Source organism: Myotis brandtii, unplaced genomic scaffold, assembly GCF_000412655.1.
Source record: "Myotis brandtii unplaced genomic scaffold, ASM41265v1 scaffold120, whole genome shotgun sequence".
Taxonomy (NCBI): domain Eukaryota; kingdom Metazoa; phylum Chordata; class Mammalia; order Chiroptera; family Vespertilionidae; genus Myotis; species Myotis brandtii.
Window position 1 is genome coordinate 2,023,730 of NW_005354174.1, and position 23,157 is coordinate 2,046,886.

The 23,157-nt window shown below is 35.6% G+C and overlaps 1 protein-coding gene across 2 annotated transcripts in view; it reads right to left on the reverse strand.

Moving 5' to 3' along the window:
- Positions 1-23,157, reverse strand: part of BRIP1 (BRCA1 interacting protein C-terminal helicase 1) — a 138,282-nt gene that overhangs the window by 2,199 nt on the left and 112,926 nt on the right. Inside the window, exons 22-25 of one of the 2 annotated variants that reach the window (XM_014531667.1) lie at positions 21,413-21,492; positions 19,826-19,904; positions 16,879-17,100; positions 14,381-14,538 (exon numbers count right to left, since the gene is read on the reverse strand). In XM_014531667.1, the coding sequence (XP_014387153.1) occupies positions 14,381-14,538; positions 16,879-17,100; positions 19,826-19,904; positions 21,413-21,492 (539 nt within the window). Of the gene's footprint in view, positions 1-6,798; positions 6,897-14,380; positions 14,539-16,878; positions 17,101-19,825; positions 19,905-21,412; positions 21,493-23,157 lie in introns of those variants that run through there. The other variant, XM_014531671.1, reaches the window with a different exon arrangement.

The following is a 23,157-nucleotide window of genomic DNA, read 5'->3' on the forward strand; positions in this document are numbered from 1 at the left end:
GCAGCGGGCAGCAGCGGGCGGTGGTAGTCGGTGGCAGGAGGTGGCGGGAGGTGGGAGGGAGCCAAGGCGGCAGAGGCAGGAGCAAAGCCCTATTCTTGCAGGAATCTTCCTGCAACGGGCCTCGAGTAACTATTATAATAGGCAACTATAATTAAAAACTATATCTACCTTTGTCCCTGATCCATGGCACAAAGCTTCAAACCCCTTGTAATTTCCTGAGTTACAGGAGTGTCTTTTTTATGCTAACGAGGTGACTCTAAACTGGGCCCTAGACAGCTTCAGGATGAGGGCTAGTCACCAGAAAGACCAATCACATTATTAGGTTGGAACTTTGGGCAGTCCAACCTTCAGGGAAAGGAAGAAGGCTGGAGAGCTCAATCACGGGGTCCTATGATTTAATCAATCATGCCTGTGTAACAAAATTGTCTGCACACCCAGGCCCAGGGGCACTTCCTGACTGGTGAACATTTCAATATATCGGTGGCACACCCTGACTCCACAGGGACAGATGCTCTTGCACTCAGGACCCTTCCAGACCTTGCTCTATGTAGTTCTTCATCTGACTGTTCATTTGAATCCATCCTATATAATAAAAGCCTAATATACAAATTGTCCCCTTGGCAGTCATTCGACTGCTCGCTATGATGTGCACTGACCACCAGGGGACGGCACGGAACATGGTGGGCATCAGCGACATGGCACTGGCAGCAGGTGGCAGTGGAGGTGTTGCGGGCCCCAATAGGCCATGATGAGAGTGGGACTGTGACAGGATAGTGGAGCAGGTGAGCGGGCGGCACTAGGCCACGGTGGGTGCGAGCAGGGGCCCGATCGCCCTGCAGATGGTGACCAGCGGTGGCGGCAAGGGGCGGAGCCACCACCTGACTCCCAGGCACTGAGGGAACTGGATGTGGGCCCTGGCCCCAATTGATCGCCCCACAGGCAGGATGGTGGAGCAGGTGAGGGGGCAGTGCCAGGCCAAGGTGGGGTGCCAGGCAGGGCTGCACGGCTGCGGGGCTGTGAGGCTGGGGGCACGAGCTGGGGCCCAATCTCTGCAGGCCACCCCAAGGGACCCCACCCGTGCACAAATTCATGCACAAGGCCTCTAGTTATAATATAATGGCCATTATAGGTATAGTACTTTCCTGAGTTCTGTGAGTTACTCTAGTTAATTAATGAATCTGAGAAGGTTGTGGGAAATCCTACCTGAATTTGTAGTTGCCAGATGTTAGTGTGAGTGTTTTGGTGACACCCAAAACTTGTGACTGGCATCTGAAGTAGGGGCATTCTTGTGAAGGACTCTGTCCTAAACCTGAACTGAACTGTATAGGACACCCAATTGGTGTCAGAGAATTGGTGTGAACATAGCAACAAACACTTTTATCTTAGAAGTTGTAAACTTTTAAATTTATTTCTCTGCCCCCTGCAATATGTAACCATGAAATTTAAATAGCCTTTAAAGAAAATATGTCTGTGATGTCATAGACATTACTCGACTTGCTTTTTCTAAATATTTGCATCTTAAATAACAAAACAAATATCAATTTAAAAAACCCCAACCTACTAACACATATGCAGAACACAGAGAATGAGAATAAAATCGATAGAATATATATATGTGTGTGTGTGTATATATATATATATATATATATGCGCACACACATATATATATTCAATGGTCTTTATTTCAATTATATTTATAGAGGTCAAAACTAAAGCCCAATAGACTTCAATTTAATGAAAAAGAGCTAAAATGCCAAAACCCTAAAACACTAGCAATTTAAAAATACAAAATATGTTGTAGTTGGAACTGTTTCATGAATGTCTTTGCAAAAGTGTTTTGTGAACTATACAATATTATGTAATTTAAAATAATTTATATAAAACCCTAGATAAAAAGTATTCTGCTAATTTTTGTTTTGCAATAAAAGATACACTGCTATGAAAAATACTGAATTACAAATTAAGAGAGTCCTTATATACAAGACTATACTGAATTTTAAAAAAATCTTTGTAAACATTGGTGAATGCCACGTGTTTTAAAGAATTATCAATTTTAGAGACTGATGAGAAACAGATGAAGTACACAGTAAAGTTGCCACAAGGGCTAAGTAAAAGTCCTGGCCACTATTTTTACCAACATTTAATAGTCAATAACTCTAAAAACATTTGCTAAATTTACTTACTAGAAACTGAGGGATGTAGAGAGTTATTTATAAAGAAGAAATGCTAAAGATTAAGGGGGAAAGTGTCTGTTTCTTTATGATAAAATGCATTTTACAATTAAAATAATTCACCTGGTGATAAAATCTGAAAAATACATTTTCCAGCACACCTTATCCATTTATCAGAGTATAGGAAAATACATAGATTTCAATTTGGTGATTTAGCCTATAGCTTTAAATCTTTAATAAACAAACTTGAAATTCCAAACTTTAATAATGAAAAGGCCATAACTGAAATGATGTCAACCCTGGATATGAATCTCTTACCAACACGATGAAAGCCCCACTTGTAGAGCTGCACTTCTGGTCAGCAGCTGCATTCTTGTTTTAATAAAAGGAGAAAGGGTGCCAGCACACCAATGCAATCCAAGGCATGGTTGCTACATAAGCAGGAGGATTAATTGCTTTTCCAGAAAGCTGGAGTAAGCTCTCCTTCCACTGTCCCATCAGGATCAGCTTCCATAAAATGAGTGTAATAAGATAATGTATTACATACGCCAGTAACTCCTACCACCAGTATTCAGCTGAACAAAGCCATCCATATTTATATCAGTCAATAAAAACTTCATTGCTACACATATTTCAGACATCACATTTTAGCTACGTCTTTTAGGTGGAGATAAGGTAGGCTGTAAAGAAGCAAAAGTGTTACTCCCTGAAGGATCTGCCCACCTTACCTCCAATAACTTCCATGGCTGCTAATGAAATGAGAAAAAAACACCATGTATTAGGGATTTTGAAAAAATAGCTCTACCAATATGACGGATCTTATTCACAAAAATAAGAACTATAGATGCTTTAATTAGTACCAAAATGGTCATACTAATCATAATTGGTATGATTTCATGACTGATGAGATTTGGAGTGATCATTTGATTTTACTATATGTAGCCATGAGAAGGTTCGTTTAGGTTGTGATGTATCTTGATGACTTCATAGGCTCACATTATCCTTTGAAGGTAAACATAAAGGAAAAAAAATATTTCTAATTTTAAGAATAGCACAGAAGGAAGCAAGACAAAGGTCACTCTCTAACTAGAAAAAGAACTCCTTTCTCTGGTTCCACAGTCTGAGCTTATCCACTAAATCATTTGGATTTCCAGACCGCAGCCTAAATATACCTTCTTAGGCTATACTAGAGGCCCGATGTATGAAATTCATACAAGGGGCTTGTCCCTCGCAGCCCCTCACAGCCTCGGCCGGCCCTTGCAGCCCCTCGCAGCCTCAGCCAGCCCTCCCAGCCCCGGCTTCATCTGGAAGGTCGTTCTGCTGTTTGGTCTAATTAGCATATTAGCTCTTTATTATATAGGATGCAGGATAATCAAAGATCTCTCCAAAATTTATCAATCATTTTATAAACTATTGGAGAGCCTAAAAACCATAGTTTATGTTTACTTCATAGATACAAAAGTTCTGAGACTACTTTTGAAATTCTGGCCCATTTATGAAAATGACACAATGTACTATATTAGCAACTGAAGTCTTCCTATGATAGCTTCAGGTACAATAATATGTAGAATAATATTATTTTCAAAGTAAGGTATCAGCTGCTTAAAATGTTTTAATAACATCAGCCAAGCATTTTCTAAATTCTTAATAAAATTATTTTTTGTTGTAGCCATTACCTACTCTGAGAAACCACATACAATACTATCATCCTCTATTATGATGTCCCTGATGATTTCCAAATGTTTCTTTGCTATGCAGCAGAAGTATATGATTTCTGATCCAGATGCTTTAAAAAGCAATTCTAACAAAGAAACTTAATCTGAGCTGAACTTGGCACAGATTCTGAAAACCTATAGGATGATGTTTTGGAAGCTGCTCAAACAAAAGCTGAAACAAAAATATGCATCCACAATCATATATCCCTGGCTGGTAGTAATAAATGAAGGATGCAGACTTTTTCCATAAGTATGGGTGAATAGAAGTTAATGCTTATAAAATACAGTGTAAGTACCAAAACAGTATTTGAGATTGATGCTTCTATTTTTTTAAAACCAAGACACCCATTTACTTCACAAGAAGGTATAAATCAAGGAAAGGAAGATTATTCTTATTCTTTTGAAAGCTATTCAGAAATTTTGGTGTTCTTCTTAAGTAAAAACTTATTTTAATTATAATATTCAACAAAATTATAGTATAATATTCCAAAAACTGTTAACATAGATGAGGGCACTTTGAGCCAATTTATTCCAGTGACCATGTAATAGGTTGGGTACAAAAGTTCCGAAACTCTTTTTAGAGTCCCAGAAGAAGAGGAGAGGGAGAGTAAGACAGAAAATATTTGAAGAGATAATGCCTAAGAATTTTCCCAAACTCACACATTCAAGATGTGCAAATACCACCACGAACAATAAACACGAAGAAAAATATACGAGGAGCATCATAGTAAAAGGGCTGAAAACCAAAGACAAAGAGAAAAATCTTAGAAGTAGCCAGACGAAAGAAAGTACATATGACATTTCAATGAAAACAACTGAAGTAAGAAGACAATAGATTGTTATTTTCAAAGTGGTTATAGAAAATAATTCCAACATAGAATTCTATACCCAATGAAAATATCCTTCAAATATGATTGTAAAAGAAGTTTTCAGACAACTAAATATAAAAAGAATTCATCACAAGCAGACAAAAACTAAAAGAGAAACTTCTATATAAAACATAATTTAAATAAAATAAAACAATAAATTAAATTTTTGATCTTGTATTGTAAGACCTTGTTAAACATACTGATTAGTTCTAGTAGCTTTTTTGTAGATTCTTTATGATTTTCTACATAGGTGATCATATTGTCTGTGAATAAAAAGTTTTACTTATTCCTTTACAGTCTATATATGCTTAGTCCCCACCCCCACCCACCCCCACCTTCATTGCACTAGCTAGGGCATCCAGTACAGTGCAGAATAGAAGTGTTTAGAGCATATTCTTATTTTGTTCCTATTCTTAGGTAAAAGTATTTAATCTTTTACTGTAATTAAGTATTTTGCTGGCTGTAATAATAATAATTATTATTAAATACCTTTTTAAAGTTTTAGATTCCCAGAAAAATTGAGAGGAAAATACAGAGATTTCCCATATACTCCCTGCTCCCAGACATGCATAGCTTCCCCCATTATCATCATTCATCAGAAAGGTACCTTTGTTACCAATATATAATGGAATATTATTTAGCCTTAAAAATAAAGAAATCCTATTATTTGCAGCAACATGGATAAACCTAAGGGAGGACACTAAGCTAAGTGAAATAGGCCAGCCACAAAAAACAAATATTGCATGATCTCATTTATATTGTGGAATCTAAAAAAGTCTAACTCATTGAACCAGAGAATAGAATAGTGGTTACCAGGGAAGTGTTGGTGAAAGGGTAAAAACTTTCAGTTATGAGATAAATAAGTTCCAGAGATCTAATGTGCAATATAGAGACTATAGTTAATAATAATTTATTACATACTTGAAATTTGCGAGAGTAGATCTTAACCGTGTCACCGCACATAAAACAAGGTTACGATATGAGGAGATTGACACATTAATTAGATTGATTGTGGTAATCATTTCACAATATAACAAAACATCATATTGTTTTGATACATCTTTTACTTGTCAATTATATCTCACAAAGCTGGGAAAATCCCAGATGCATTATAAATCTAAATGAGAATAGTTAAACAATAAAGGTACTAGAGAATTTTTTTTAAAAGTGAATATCTTCACTCTTAAATAGAAATCATTATTACATCCTATAATTATTACTTTATTTATAAAATGCTTGACATTAACTCATTCTTAATATAATTTGCAATATATGAATTAGAAAAATTCAGTTTCTTCATAAAATATAAAATAATAAATATCTTTCCTCTAAAATTCACTGGTCAGAAAACAAGGACAACCATCTAATTCCATCTACTCAAGACTTTTAAACCAGATTAAAATGCTAAATCCACCTTAACCCTTAACTGATGAGGATTTTATTTCTAAGGCTGCAATAATTTCATTTGTGGCCAAGTCTCAATTCCAGGAGCAGACAGATTATCAAAGACATTCTGAGATCAGTATGAAGCACATTCTGCTTAAACCAATTATGATGAAATTGTTAGATTATACATGACAGCTGATACCATGCGTCTCATAGCCATTAAATTTATTTAATCACAATAATAATAGAAATTGAACAAGAAAGATGTCACACCTATAAATCTTTTGGAAAATAAAAATCTTAGATGAATATTTTACAAATAAAATTCTGTGGGTCAGCAAATAGGATTCTAAGAAAATATGTTGTAGAAAAAATGTGAATGTATAAACATGTTTAAAAATTATACTTTTATGATTATTTTCTGCTTATTTCTATCAAGGGAAAGCTAACATGTAAGTTTAATTAATATATGTAATATTTTCCCCTCTGTATCATTTCATCAATAAAAGTGGATGATAAAATATATCAAGGTAAAAGAGCAATGCTTACAAAATTCTCACTTCTATACACTTTTAACGCATAGATTCTCAATGGTGCTCTATAACATACAGAAGAAGAAACTGTTTGATAAATATAAATAGCAATTATTACATGCATTCTTCAATATAAAAACCTGTTTTGAACTAAGAAGAATTCATATGAGCTTTTTCTAAGATTGTACTTCATCGTGTGCTTGCATAATAATAAGATCCAATCTGTTAGAAAACAAGTAAAGGACAAATTAATAAGGTCATAATTTGGTCTAATGATGCTTAATACAGTTTTAGCAATCTGCTCAAGACAAAGGTGAACATTCAGACATAGCCAATTATGCATTTGTGTGGCAGATGAAATCTTTAGTGATGAATCTGATTAACATTCAATAATAAACATACAGGCTGAGAAAATGACCAAGCACCTCCTGCAAACATCAACTAAGGCTTTGTTAAGATTGAGGTCAGCCTGGTATTCCAGAAAGGCGCATTAAGATAAAAAGTTTATCAAATGTGTTAACATGGATCCCTCTTAAAAAACACAAAACCCCTATTACACAAAGGTCATCTTTTAGCAGCTGACTTGTCTGATCAGTTAGGAAAATAATAGGCCAACCTTCTTTACGAGTCACATGTATTTAATTTTTAGAGAAGTTTTAAATCAATTTGGTTTAATCTCCAAACACTGGAAACGTGATAAAATCATGCCATAGAACATTTAGCAGTTCCACTGCCTAAGTTTTTCTACCAATGACCCTTTCTGAGTAACTTGAAGTGATTCTGTTTTACTCGTACATACATTCCTAAAATGCCTTAGCTCCAATTAGGCTTGATCATTGTTTCTTATCTAAGTAAGCATGAATTAATAAAGTATGAAAGAGGTTAGATGAGGATACAACAAACTGTACTTTAAAAATACTTTATGTGCCGAAACCGGTTTGGCTCAGTGGATAGAGCGTTGGCCTGCAGACTGAAAGGTCCCAGGTTCGATTCCGGCCAAGGGTATGTACCTGGGTTGCGGGCACATCCCCAGTAGGAGATGTGCAGGAGGCAGCTGATCGATGTTTCTCTCTCATCGATGTTTCTGGCTCTCTATCTCTCTCCCTTCCTCTCTGTAAAAAATCAATAAAATATATTTAAAAAATAAAAATAAAAAAAAATAAAAAAATAAAAATACTTTATGTAAGAATAGCATACATATAGAAAAGTACACAAATAAGAGCTCCCTAAATTTTCACAATGAACACATCCCATTAACCAATAACTGGGTTTTTAAAAACTAACTATCAAGAAACAGCATCCTGGAAGCCCCTTCAGTCACCAGATCCCTCCGTGCCAGCCCAATAACCTGACTTTATTTTTATGTTGATTTCCAAGAGGAAGGGAGATGGAGAGAGAGATAGAAACATCAATGATGAGAGAGAATCATTGATTGGCTGCCTCCTGCATGCTCCCCACTGGGGGGGATCAAGCCCACAACCCTGGCATGTGACTTGACCAGGAATTGAACGGTGACACTCCTGGTTCATAGTTCAACACTCAACCACTAAGCCACACCAGTTGGGCTAACCTGACTTTAAACAATATAAATTAGTTTGGTCTGTTTATGAATTTGCTCTTTGATTTCTTCATTAACCCATTGGTTGTTTAGTAAGTAGCATGTTTAGCCTGTACATGTTTGTTTTCTAGTTTTCTTCTTGTAATTGATTTCTAGTTTCATATCATTGTGGTCAGGAGTGTTGCTTGATATGATGTCTTTTTAAATTAATAAAATTGTTTTAACATGTGATCTATCCTGGAGAATGTTCCATGTGCACTTGAAAAGTATGTGTATTTTGTTTTTGGCTAGTGTTCTGTAAATATCTATTAGGTCCATCTGGTATAATGTGTTAAGACCAATGTTCCCTTGTTGATTTTCTGTCTGGATGGTCTCTCATGGTTGTATATCGAATGTTAAATTCCTCTACTATCATTGTAATACTGTCTATCTCTCCCTTTATGTCTGTTAATATTTGCTTTACGTATTTAGGTGCTATGTTGGATTCAGAGATATTTACAAGTGTAATGTCCTCTTCTTTGATCCCTTTCCCATTATATAATGCCACTATTTTTCTCTTTTACATTCTATACCAAAAACATAAATTTGAAAGTATAAATATAAGTGCAGTTAACCCTTGAACAATGTGGGGTTAGGGATGGAGACTCCCCATAGTTGAAAGTCCACATATAACTTTAGACTACCCAAAAAGTTAAGTTGTTCCTCAGTATTCACAAGAGATTGGTCCCATGGCTCCCTGTGGATACCAAAATACGAGGATGCTCATACTCTTCCCTCCACCTGAAAATCTTAATATCTTTCAGAAAAGTTTTATAATTTTCATCACATAGGTTCTAAACATTTTCTAAATTTCAGTGGACTTTTCCATCTTGTATGAGAAATTCAAAATACCCTGACACATTCTTAAATACATAAAAGTGAAAATATCTTGAATATTAATTATTTCAGTTCTTTCCTCCTTGGATAGAAGTCATCATAATTATGGCTTTTGTCACAAGTATATATTGTCTTACAAAAAATCAGGAGTTGCCATCTTAAACATAGAGTTATATACTCATTAACACATTTCGTACCGCTCAGGAGTTTTCTCGTGTTTTGCACGCCATCTGTTAAGGACCACTCACGAGTGTTCTCGTTTTTCACGCCCATGGAAAAAGGAGCGAATCTAAATACTTATGTAAATTTTGTTTGGTCCCTCTTCATAGAGGAAAATGTTTTACGCAGTACCATACGTTAAAAAAGTACTAGGAACTTTGTTTGTTTTTGTACATAAAAATGTTATAATTATTGAAAAACAACACCTAAAGTGCATTATGATGATTTAAATAACGTGCAGTTTGCCCCAAAACGTGTGGTCCCTGGCGTATGTCTTAGAGATTTCTATGCAGTACGCAGTGTGTTAAGAAAAATTTGAAGTGGTTATTTTGAAATCATGGTGTCAGTGTTAGGGTTTTAAGATTAAAATAGAAATGTACTAAGAGATTTGCATAATGACAAACATGTAGAAAATTGACTCACTGGAGAAAATAGCCAATATATTTGAATCGGGCAATTATTTAAAATAATTACTGAAAGTTTTAGATGATCAATGTATAATAAAGTATAATTGCTTAATCCTTTCACTAAAGATCAGTAAACCCGTGTGAATGGTTTCTCAACAGTATCAAGATATCTTCTAAAGAATCTAGAAGTTTAAAAAGATTAATTCTAAGGATAACAACAAACAAAATTTCTGACACTTTAATGAAATGAGTGAAGAATGAATTATTGAAAAGAGCATTTTTGCCGGGCTGGTGTGGCTCAGTGGTTGAGCATCAATCTATGAACCAGGAGGTCATAGTTCGATTCCCGGTCAGGGCACATGCCTGGGTTTGGCTCAGTCCATAATGTGGGGCATGCAGGAGGCAGCCAATCAATGATTCTCATCATTGATGTTTCTCTCTCTCTCCCTCTCCCTTCCTCTCTGAAATCAATGAAAGTACAGTGGGGCCTTGACTTACGAGTGTCCTGACTAACGAGTTTTTTGAGATACCAGCTGTCTCTCGGCCGATTTTTTGCATTGAGTTGACAGAGTAATTTGAGTTAATGAGCTCCTTAACAAGCTCGGTCTTGGAACGAATTAAACTCGTAAGTCAAGGCCCCACTGTACTTTCATTGATTTCAGAGAGGAAGGGAGAGGGAGAGGTGTGTGTGTTGTGTGTGTTTGTATATATATATATTTTAGTGTATATTTTTTTAAAAGAGCATTTTATACTCACCCAAGGATATGTTTTTATTATTACTAGAGGCCCGGGGCACGGGATTCATGCACTGGTGGGAGGCGTGACCTGCGGGGATCAGCCCGCTGTGGGAGCGCCACTCATCCTGGTCAACCAAGCGCTGTGGACCCACCCTCTGAGTGGCTGCTCCCTGGTCTGTCATCTTCCGCGGAGCTGGAGCACTCACCTCTCCAGGGGACCCAGTCGGGGCCGGGCCCAGGGACAATAGCACTGAGAGGCAACAGAGTAGGCCTCAGTACTGCGGTGGCCACGAACCCGCCTCCCAGGCTCCAGGGTCAGCTCTGTGAGCCTGGCAGCAGTGCTGCACAGCCTGCGGGCATCCGGAGGAGGCGGCAGGAAGGAGGAGGAGCCCAGGGTGAGGAGGTGATGATCGCAGCCCAGGTTCCTGCCCATCGGCCCAGGGTTCCCACCGGGAGCAGCTGCTCATCCCCATCAGCCAAGTGGTGCTCCCATTGTGGTAGCACACTGACCACTAGGGGGCAGCTCCTGCATTGAGCATCTGCCCCCTGGTAGTCAGTGCACATCATAGCAACTGGTTGACTGGTTGTTCTGGTCCTTCCACCATTCGGTCGCTGGGCTTTTATTGTATAGGGTTATTATTATTATTACTACCAATGATTTTAGAGAGAAAGGAAGAGAAACATCAATCAGTTGCCTCCCACACATGCCCTAATCAGGGATTGAACTCACAACCTAGTTATGTGCCCTGACTGGGAATAGAACCCAAAACTTTTTCGTATAGGGGATGACACTAGCACCAACTGAGCCACCTGGCCGAGCTAAAAAGAGCATTTTTAAATCATGAGAGATGTGAAAGAAAGCAAGGTTTTACCAATTCTCTATTGAATCATTACTCTTGTTGACCTTAAGATGCAATATGAGATTTTTAGTTCATCCTTCATCATGCTTTATAGATGTACAGTGTTAGTGACCCAGTGCACAGACTCATTGAAAGAAAATTAATTAGAAGGTGGCCAGTGGGGCAGGACTGGGTGAGATGGGCTGGGCCAGACATGCCCTGGAGCCAACCTCCTATGGTCCCTTCCCAGCCAGCCACACCTGGGGCGGCGCTGCTGCTCAAAGGGTGTCTGTGGAGTGAGTGGGGTCCCTCCGGCAGGTGGGGTCCCTTGGCCTGGCCTGCGGGGATTGGGTAGAAACTGGTTCTCCAACACCCCCCGAGGAGCCCCAGAGTGCGGAATGCAAACACAAGTGTTCAGTAAACCAGATACGGGGCCGACAGTGCCCCAGCAACAACATAACCCACGGGTCGAAGGTGGAATTATGCAGCCCCGTGAGGAATCGGGCTCCCTCCTCTCTGGTTCTGGGGTGCGTCACCCGAGAACCGCTGCTGCCAAGTCACCACAGCTCAGCAGCTCCTGTGTTGAGTGTCAGTGTGCCTCATACCTACCCGCCGGTCGGGTGGTTGCTTAGCCTTTTATATATAATTATGGAAGTGACATAATGATCCCAGGGTATGCTTAGTTCTTAGGCAGAAGTGCTGCCTTAATTGAGGAAGATTTGTTTTGGATCGACACAATGTTCTCTTTTAATAGTTGCCAAATAGGATGCAAATGTTTTCCATATTTTGGGTTTCCACAAAACACAAAATATTTTTAGGGAGTAATGTAATTAATTAATGTAAGTTGTATTGATGCAGTTATTTAGGGAACACTAATAAGCAAACCCTAATTTGGTATAAATAGTAAGTAGCAAAACAGGGAGAAGGGTTATAAATAGGCATAAATGAGAGAAATAAGACAAGAAAAATAAATTTATAGAAAATTTAAAAAACTAATATTTAACAGGTGTGCTTAACGATACTATAAAAGGAAAAGGGGATATGATAAGAACTATAAATCAGAGAAAATGTAGTTTGTTCACTCTATGTGGTTATAAAATATGAAAAAATGTATCTTTCACAAGCAATTAAGTTACATATGATGTATTTGGCTTGAAAACATTAACATCTCTAAAGCACACCTTATTTTCATCAATAAGATTGCTACCAATAGCTATAAAACCACCTTCATAATGCCAGAAACAGAACTAATCCTTCACTTTCAAAGTAAATTTGCATGTACAGTCAGATCAGATTTTAGATTTCCAAATAAATTCACTATTTCAAAAGGATCACTATATTAAACAAGTAAAAAGTAGTATCTGAATTTTGGTGTGCTACTGTTAGGTACGATTGGAAAGAGAAGAAAAAGTAAGTTATCTCTCAGTAACTTAGGTGATGCTTATGTTCAGCTAACAATTTCCTAACAAATGTAAGAGTGTGTGATATGGATGGATAGGACATGGGCATAACTATAAAGGAGAAAGTTATATTTGAAAGCTAATTCCCAGCTGTCCCAGCCAAAATAAGGTTATTCTTATCCTCCTGTCTAAATTTCTTATCAGGCAAGACAATGGAACACAATCTTGTTACAAAATTTTTATTACATTTCCAATTGGGAAGAGTAAATTTTAAAAAATAAAATATATAACCCTGCCAGAGCTTTTCAATGTTCCCATACTGCCAATTTTACCTTTCTTGGAAGAAAGACAAGCTCTATTTTTTCCCCACAGAGAAGTATTCATTGTAAGACATAATTCGCCAGCCCACAAAGGAACAGTACTCTTCCTGTGAGCCTTCAATTAACTGTATGCTTATAAATGGCATTTCCTCTGAATGTGTATTGAAACTCACCTTATAAAATCCACAACGGTAGAGCAGTTCTTGTTGCTAAGGGACTATGATATTATTTCATGATGCTAAAACAGGAATATTATAGTTTAAATTGTTCATGCGCCTAGCCATCATCAGACATTTTAAATACTAAAAGAGATAAATGTTCTAACCTCTATTTACGTTATTTAATGTTGAGATAATGAATGATCCTGTACTTTTTAAAAACTAAAGACTTTTAAAGTAGTATCAATAATAATAATAAAGCATTATTATCAATATGATTGTTGCATGAGCTCTTGCATCATGCCAGGCACTATTTTATGTAGTTTATAGGAATTAACTCATTTAATCCTTGTAACAACCCTACTGGTTAGGTATTATTACTTCCCTAGTTTTGCACAAAAGGAAACTAAAGCACAGAAAAGTAACTTGCTCTAGGTTATGGAGCTAATAAAGTGGCAGAAGTAGAATTTGATATCCAACTGGCCTCACTGTAGAGTTTACATTCTTACCTGCCACACTATATTACACTAAGAAAACATTTTTAAAGATCTTACCACATACATTTATTTACCGGGACTTGATGTTTTTTAAAGTAAAGTAACTCATAGTTCTTTAAGAACATACCTAGTCTTATTCATAGAACATATTTGCTGAAAGTACTTCCATACTCTGGTGGAATTGTATTTATAACCTAATTGTTTACATCATTAGGATAACTTTGAACCTACTAGGTTGAGGCATATGCACTAGCAGTTTACATTGAGTGGAAATCCGATCCTTATTTTACAAGGCTAATCTTTGGGTCATGTCTCCAATGTATATTTAATCCTGATTAGGCCTAAATGAGCAGATTAAAAAACACACAAAGAGGTAAGACAAAATAATAGTGCAAGTTTCTGAAGTGTAATTTCACTGCAATGTGGAAACTTAATGTATCTAATTTTGCTATGCAGCCACACCAAGTGGTTTTTTACTTTGGCTTTAATGTCCAATTTACTAAAGCACTACATCTAGGAATAGTTCATCTTTAATAGTATATCATACTTTATATTTTTTCTTAAAAAAGAGAATGGGCCTTAATATATTTATGTGCAGCATAGCAATACTTCATATATCTTCATCATAACATAGGTATAGTTATGCATAAGCAAGCTTCAAATTAAGTTTCAAAAACAAACATATATAAACTTACCCTTGATACAGCAATATTTCTAGGGTCACTTATTTCAGCACCAATTAAAGGACATGGGAGTAGAGACTGGTTGATACAATTTCTACACTGTAAGTAGCTGGTTAAAGAACATTCTTTCGTATTCCAGATGGCATTTAAAGATAAACCTGTCTCCATGCCTACAAAAAATTAAAAAAGGCCTTTCATAAACCCTGAACTACCAGATTCAACATCTCAATTTCACTTATAAAGGTCTAACAGAAAGTGGAGTGGATGTTAAGATTGGGTAATATTTTTGAAAACCATTACTTTAACATATTTAACTTTTACAATCTTTAGTCTAACACAGAAGAGTACAGAAAATAAGTTTAAAAAAGAGTAATAGCTTACATTTATTAATGCCTATTATACAAATTCATTATTTTATTTTCACAGCAACGCTATGAGGTAATTATTATTGTCCTCATTTTATGGGTGAGAAAACAGTTTCAGGGATTATAAATTAAAGTCAGAAAGCAGTAGGCTGGGATTTAAAATGTCCAAATCCAAAACTCATGCTTCAGTCCCTTTGGCTTGGTGCCTTCCTCAGAATCAAAATTGTTTTCAAGAGAAAAATGTAATTCTTTGTTTTCAAATAAAACTATGTATAGTTGAGAACCCTATAAATCTCCATATTCTACAATCATAAAATTGTTCTACATTAATTGTGAAATGGGACTTTTCATAAATTTAACACCAGTAAGTTTAAAACAGAAATTTGTTTATCATACAAGTCTATGAGAATGTAATTTCCCACAATTAAAATAGCAAAGTAATTTTGCTCAAGTTTTCACATGGTAATACATCTGCAGGAGTAGCATTCCTTTTACAGTACATTCATAACAATAATAGATATCACTATTATATATTTGGTTTCAGGACAAAAAGTTTCTCCATATTCTTCAGTTGAATAATCCACCGAACAAATTTCAAATATGCAAGGACAATCTTCTTTGTGTTGGACTGCCTTTGGTATAAAGTGAGTAAAACTCCAAGTTTTCATGGAGGAAATGAGAGTTCCAGGTGTTGAATGAGCACTTGCTACCTTCTGTAGGAATTAATGGTACTATACAACAAAGGTGTACAGTTATGGCAGAGAAGAGACAAGAGACCAAGAGAGAACCTCTCTTAAACACTCCACTCCCCAACCTCTCTTGTGATTGAATTTTATTTGTGCCTGGAAGTCACTAAAAAAAGGAGTGGAAACTCAGAATGAGATGTTGGAGGCAGCACAGAAAAAAAATTAACAACATAGCTTTTCACTTCAAGCTTAAGTGTATGCAGTTGAAACGGGAAGAATTTGTGTAAAAGAGGACTATGAATCTATGCAAAGTTGTAATTCTCAAAACTATCTTACAATCTTCCACACTGCACTAAGCCAAGAAATTTTAACAACCACATATTCATTTTTTGATAAATGAGTACATTCCCACAAGAAAGAATTTCCAATTCCAGAGAAAATATTGAAATTGGTCAAAGCTGCAAAGTACTGACGTGAACATTATTAGAAACATATGATCTGACCATATGTTTCTGCAGACATTTGTAACCAAAGTAAACATTCAGACTTATCCTGAATGGTCCACCTTTGAGGTGGTAGCAACAAAAAGAAATCCCAAGTTTTATTTTTAAGGGTCTTTTATATTTAGTATTGAATGAATGTATATTACATAGAGCTTGTTGCCCTTGGATTTTAAATGGGAAGAAAAGGGTTTAGATGAATCCACTGATGTTGAAAATGGTAAATGATAGGGTATCTGGGTTATCTGAAGTCAGCATTTGGGAACAGAAGTAATATGCTTCGCCTTGTCCCTACTGCTTCTAGGAAGAGTAGACAAACTTATTTCTAGGTGAGTGTAGGGCTGGGATAAAGAATAGTGTTTGGCCTAGTCCTTTCTACTCAACATTGGAAACAGGTATTGGTAGAATAAAAATGAACATGATGAGCAGACTTGAAAGTAGCTGGGAAATTGTACAAGGGCAGTAGGCAACCTGAGACATATTTATGCAAAGGTAAAAACACTTGTGTTTACGGGTCATTTGTTTGTCTCTAAGCATCTAGCCCATTGTTTTTTAGGAATAGCTGGTAGAGCCCAGTTGCTTCTACCCTGGAGGTTGCTCCCATGAGTTACTGCCCATCCTTTACCCAAGTCAAGCCTGCCAAAGCATGCATGGGACCTGGATTTGTGGTTTTGTTTTTTTTCTTTTTTGGAGTCAGTATCAGACACAGATAGATCAATGCCTCATCTGTCCTGATGTGACTTTTCTTATTTATACATTTCTTTGTTTTGAACAAAATTTGAGATTCTGTTTTATTTTTCTTCCTTTGCAATTCTTAAGTCAGTGGAACATTTTTTAAAGAGCAATTTTTAAAATTGCTTTTCATTTGAGAATTCACATGAAAATAAAAAGGTCCCTTATTTACGTTTAAGGGGTTTACAAAGTGACAAGAAAACAATATAGATATTAAATAAGTTTACCTTCATTCTTTACTGAAGTCTGATAAACCACTAATGTGGTTTTTAAATGGTTAAGGGCAGCACTGTCCCCGGTGACATAAAATGAATTTTCTTCTTCTGAACTGTACTCGGACTCAGTTAAGCAATGGCAAAGGGATTCTGTGCAACTTAATTTAACATTTAGGAAGATTCTTTGGATTTTTATCAGCATAGCATTCTTGGAAAAAACTTTTTTTAAAACTCCTATAAGAAATAAGGTGAAAGAGATTTAAGGAAAGTAAATCACAATAGCAATTATATTAATTTTCTAGAAATATACTGCTGGTTGCTGTAATTTATTAAAATTAATTTGTGTAGGTATGTTTGTCAATCAGAAGACAACTCAATGGAGAATTATTACACATAGTGGAAACAATAAAACAAGTAAATATATTGTCATTAAAACCTAGTATCACCAACAGATACCACTTCTCTAGTTGGATGCAGTTACAAAGAATATAATTGAGTGGCTTTTTAATTAGTATCTTAATGTGTTAATTTCTTGGTTATCTAAAATTGTACTTTTCTTGAAGAATGCCTTAAGAAATCAATTTAATATGAACTAAATTACATTAAAAACAAAGTGTGGTGTGTTGCCATCAATGACCTTGATCTGTATACTATGCTCTAGGACTGTTGAGTTTATATTCCTCAATAAATGTTAATATATTTTTGTTTAATATAAAAACTAGAGGCCTGGTGCACAGATTAATGGGAATGTAGCAGTGCACTAAGCGGCAGGCGGCCAGGGAGGAGCCTAAGCCGGCACCACGCCACTCACACTCATCCTGGCCCACTGTGCCTGCTGCCACTGCTCAGTAACGCTGCAGCGGAGTCCGGAGAGGCTCCCGCCACTGCAGCTGCACTCACCAGCCGTGAGCCCAGCTTCTGGCTGACCAGTGCTCCCCCTGTGGGAGAAGACTGACCACCAGGGGGAAGCTCCTGCACTGAGCGTCTGCCCCCTGGTGGTCAGTGCGCATCATAGCAACTGGTCGACCGGTCGTTCTGGTCATTTGGTCATAACGGTCGCTTAGGCTTTTATATATATCTAGATACTATGATTCTGGAAAGTACTCCTTTGGGTAAAAATAAGAGAATGAGGCTTGCTTTCAGAATTCTAAGACTATGCCTTTCATAAAGAGATTCTGGCAAAAGTAAACTAAAATAAATATAAAAGTACAAAAATATGCCGAAACCGGTTTGGCTCAGTGGATAGAGCGTGGGCCTGCGGACTGAAAGGTCCCAGGTTCGATTCCAGTCAAGGGCATGTACCTGGGTTGCGGGCACATCCCCAGTAGGAGATGTGCAAGAGGCAGCTGATCGATGTTTCTCTCTCATCGATGTTTCTGGCTCTCTATCTCTCTCCCTTCCTCTCTGTAAAAAATCAATAAAATATATTTAAAAAAAAAAAAAGTACAAAAATACATCAAAATGGTGGATAGAGTTCCATGACCTTGCTTGAGCTCTCATTATAACGTTCCCTTTTCCTCATTTATAAAATAAGAATACCACCTGTATTGTTGACTTTGAAAGCTCTATAATACACTACATGGCACACTCTAAAGCACCATAGATGTATCTGCTATGTTCTTGCTTTGCTTTGCTTCCTTTATAAGTAAAGAATCCAGAGTAGAGAGGCTAAGAGATCAGAAGATGGGAACACCAGGAAAAAACAGCAAATCCTGAATTCCCTCAAGAATATATTTTTAAGTTTGGTTTTTGTTTTGTTTTTTCGTAAAAACTTAAAGAAAATTGCCCTGGCCGTGTGGCTCAGTTGGTTGGTGAATCAACCCAAACACCAAAAGGTTGCAGGTTCCATCCCCACCCAGTCAAGGCACATACAGGACAAAACAGATTGTGTTTTTCTCACATCTATGTTTCTCTCTTTCTGTTTCTCCTTTCCTTTTGGAAAGAGAAAGGTCACTAGAGTCTAGAAACTGGTCAAATGAAAAAGGTATTTACGAGAGCCAAGTATCATGACAAAGTAAATACATTTATAGAATGCTCTATTCAATTTATTTAGTCATAGTCAGTTAATATAGTGTTGGGAGTATAAGAGTAAACAGCAAAGACACCCCCCTCCTCCAAAAAAAATCCCTGATCTGCCCTATGGATTTTACATAGAATGTTCTCAATGGATTTCAGTGTTCCTTTGGTAACTTTTTGTGTGTGTGTGTTTTTTTTCAATGTATATATATTTTAAGATACTAAAATGAAATGTAAAAAACAAACAAACAGAAAATAAGTCTTCACAATACGTAAGTCTTGCTAGTAAAAGAATAACTACATAGAACTTTTTTCCCAAAGAAGCTCTAAGTGTTTTTTAGCCAAATTTGAAGGTGCAATGCTGAGATAACAATTACTGTAGATTATTGTTTTAGTTTCCTAACAACTAACATTTGCACAGTACTTCGGAATTTATAGAGCATTTTCACATATTGTATATCATCTCATTTAATCCTCACAATAATTTTCTTAGGTAGGTAGTGCTCACCTTTCCCCACTAGAAAATAAAGCCAAAGCTCAATAAAGTAAAATACTGTGACCAAGGCCACTCTGTAAATAGTAGGGCCAAAGCTCACACTCATTCCTTTGACCCCCAATTCTGTTATCTTTCTCTTTGCCTGATGTTTAAAAAAGCTTTAATGTACTCTACTGCATTGGTATTCATAAAGTTTTATTTCTTATGAAATTATTTATCTCCATTTTAAAATGAGAAAACAAATTCCAAAAAGTTAAGTAGCTTGATCAAAGTAAGTCAGCAGCTGGAACTGGAACGTTTCCAAGTCTAATGATAATAAAGTCCATGTATATTAACAATCAACTTTAAAGACTAAAATATGAAAATATTAATACACCAATCTACTTTATTGAAATTTAGGTGAACCTATACTAAGGATGACACAAAGTAATTTTTTATATTTCCTACCTCCTTCTGCTTTAGGTAATAGTTCAGTTCCACAAATAATACAATAAAGTCCTGACTGGCAAGGCAGGTTACTCGTGTCCTTTTACAACACATAAGAGAGATCAATGGTTGAAAGAATGGTTAATATTACAGTATGAATACCATAAGGCAGTTTGAAAATAAAAGAGAAAATATACCTAGGTAATACTTGATATAAAATAACTATCAGTATTTAATATCCTTAAATCTTTTCAACTACTATGAATCATATATAAATGATGGCATCTAATTTAGTTTTCATAAATGATACTCCAATTATACAATCTCATATTTTATAATAGCAAGAGGCCAAATGAAACATTTTAATATTGAGCTTTGTAAATACTGATGTAAAATAATTTAATGTGAAATGATGAAATTTTGGGGAAAAGCATGAGCATCAAAATCATAGAAACTGCTTAGAAAAGACCAAGATTTAAAAAAATACAAATCAATTATGAAGAATAGTACGATATCTACATGACTATGCCTTGTTAATAAATATTCCTTTTAATCAGTATTTATCCTTGGATTTTCAAAGGTTAATTTCTGGGAATAGTAAGTTTCATACAGCTTTTGTTTTCTTTCTAATACATTGAAGCTCGTTCATTATAGAGTGGAATTTGGTATAAGATGGGCTGTTTTGGACCTAGTCCAAGAGTTTAGTTACTGAAAGCACTTCATTCTTAGGAGGTTTCACCAATAAGGTGATCCACTGGCTCAGATCCCTTGGATATTATAACAAGGCTCCATTGTAGAGTACAGGAAGCCAGGCAGCTAATGGTTCGTTCTATCAAGTGAAAGCTTAAGAAACAAAATTCTTTTTTCTTTTTTTTGGTAGGCATGAAAATCGTTTAAGGCTAGAGAATTAATAAGCCTAGGTCATCCGTCTAAATTTCCATTCCCTGAAGTGATGTTCTCTATTGTATGTTTAACAGCTGCAGATACTTCACGTTATGGTTTTAGCTTCCTTAGACATGCATTGTCTGATACAGTCTTAAGTTTACTTTTTGTTAATAAAATTTTCAGTATTAATAACTTTCTATTTACAAAAGACTGAAAACTACCAAGAATTCATAAAGGTTAAAGTAAAATCTTGTCTAGCTCATTAATAAATATTAAAAAGGGCACAAGCAAAAGTAATTGTTAGGTAATCATATACCCAAAAAAATGACATCACTGAAATTAAACAAGTACAATAACCAGTCTTTCAAGTAATTTTACATCAGGCACTTTGATTTTGTAAAATTTTATAAGCAATCCTAAAGAATGAAATATTTTGAATGTGTTTTACCATAGGAAAATAACATAACATAGTCATACTGCAGAAAAATAATATAGGAAAGCCTTTTTAAAAAGTTAATGTCTTAAAGATCATAAGGAAGACTAAAAACAAAGCCTTGTGTGAACTTTGGAACAGTGCTAAATTAAAAACCATGTGATAATTAAATGCATAGTAGTAGCAGAGTAAGAGTTGTCATTAATTTCCAACATAGCTATTACAAGTTTTAAATGATTCATCTAAATTTCAATAGTCAAGACAGGTACCATCTACTCTTTACATTGTACCTTTCTTCCATGAATAAAGCCCTTTCTCCAACTGGTAGTTTTCCTGGTTCGTGGCCTGTATGTTCTATAAATTTTCAGCCCTTGAATAAATTCAGTATTAGATAATTACTAATATGCATCAAATGGGTAAAGCAAATTACCTGATAAGCATTTCTATCTTAAATATCTCAAAAGTCCTAAAGAATAAACCAAATAATTTTCCTTCTAACCATATAACAAATCTTTATTATTTTTTATTTTTTAACTTTATTTTTATTATTGACAGTATTACAGATATATCCATTCTCCCACCCCTTTGCCCACCTCCACCAGCTCCTGTCCCCTCTTCCCTCTGGCCATCACATACAATGATTCTTTATTGTTGGTTTATCTATTTACTTATCTATCTATCTATCATCTTTGTCATCATTAGGAACTTTCATATAAAGTAAGGATGCACTCCAGATATGATTGATTTACTAACTAATAACTGATAGTTTGCCATCTGCCAGGTACTCTTTTAAATGCTTTTATATATTTTAATGTATTCAACTCTCTAAAACATCTTTAAAAAGCATGTAATCACTAATGAAACTGTTCTACAACCTACTGTATTATATAGGTTAGTACTTTTGCAATATCCACTCAGTCAAAATTATAATCTAAGGACACAATATAGATATATACCTGATTCAAAATTGACATTATACAAAATGTTTGAAACACCTCTTGGAATTACTAAAAGCTGTGGCACATCTCTACATACATTCCAAATAAGAGAATTTTTTAGTTTTAGACAGTTTGGAAGGAATAAATATTAGGGAAAGGGGATGGCATTTGAGATCAACTTGGATAATAACACTAAGATATGAATAAAATATAATGTGCTTGGTTTTTCTCATGTAGTTTACCAATTTTTCTAAAGGCAATGTTTTAAGCACAGAATTATTAAAATAAATATCTTGCTTCTCAAATTATTATGTACATATTCATAAAATTAGTCCCTTAAAGGTAGATTAGTATCATTTCATCTACTCTATAAAATGGTTTGTTTAACTTTACTCATTTTAGAACAAAAGCAATTGAAAAGTAATTCAGAGTAAAATAACATATTCCTTTATAGATTTTTAAAGCTGAGATTTACATGATTTTATAGTACTAAATCCTGCATTTCACAGTTAAAACATTCCCTAAAAGGCACAGTAATTGACAACATGACTAAGCTAATTAGTGGCAGAGCCAGGAATAGAGCCCAAATCTCTTTTCTTCCTCCCCCTGGTATTCTTTCTACTACTCCACTACCCTTACCGACAAATTTAAAAATATACCAGAGAGGAGAAATGGTTATACCCTTTGAAAACAATTTAGAAATTACCTTCTAATCTAATGCTTTGTAACTTATTACTCATTGATCAACTAAAAAATATGTGATACTAGGTGGGATATAGTACATCCCAATCTCTAGATGAATGCTTTAACTGGTAAATTATCAACTTGAACTATGCTTAAGAGTTATGGCATCCAATGCTATAAAACAGTTAAGCTGTATTCAATCTAAATACCATCAAAATAAAAGTAAACACATGCATATGTAATAATTTATCATCCACATAAATGTAAAATAAACTTGATTGCTGGGAATTCTGACTTGAAAATAATAAACCACTTCCACAACTTAAACAGCTCGTAAAATTTCAATTCAAATCACTCACAAGAAGCCTAAATGTCCATAAAATAATAGATATTTCTTAGAAAAAGATCAGTGA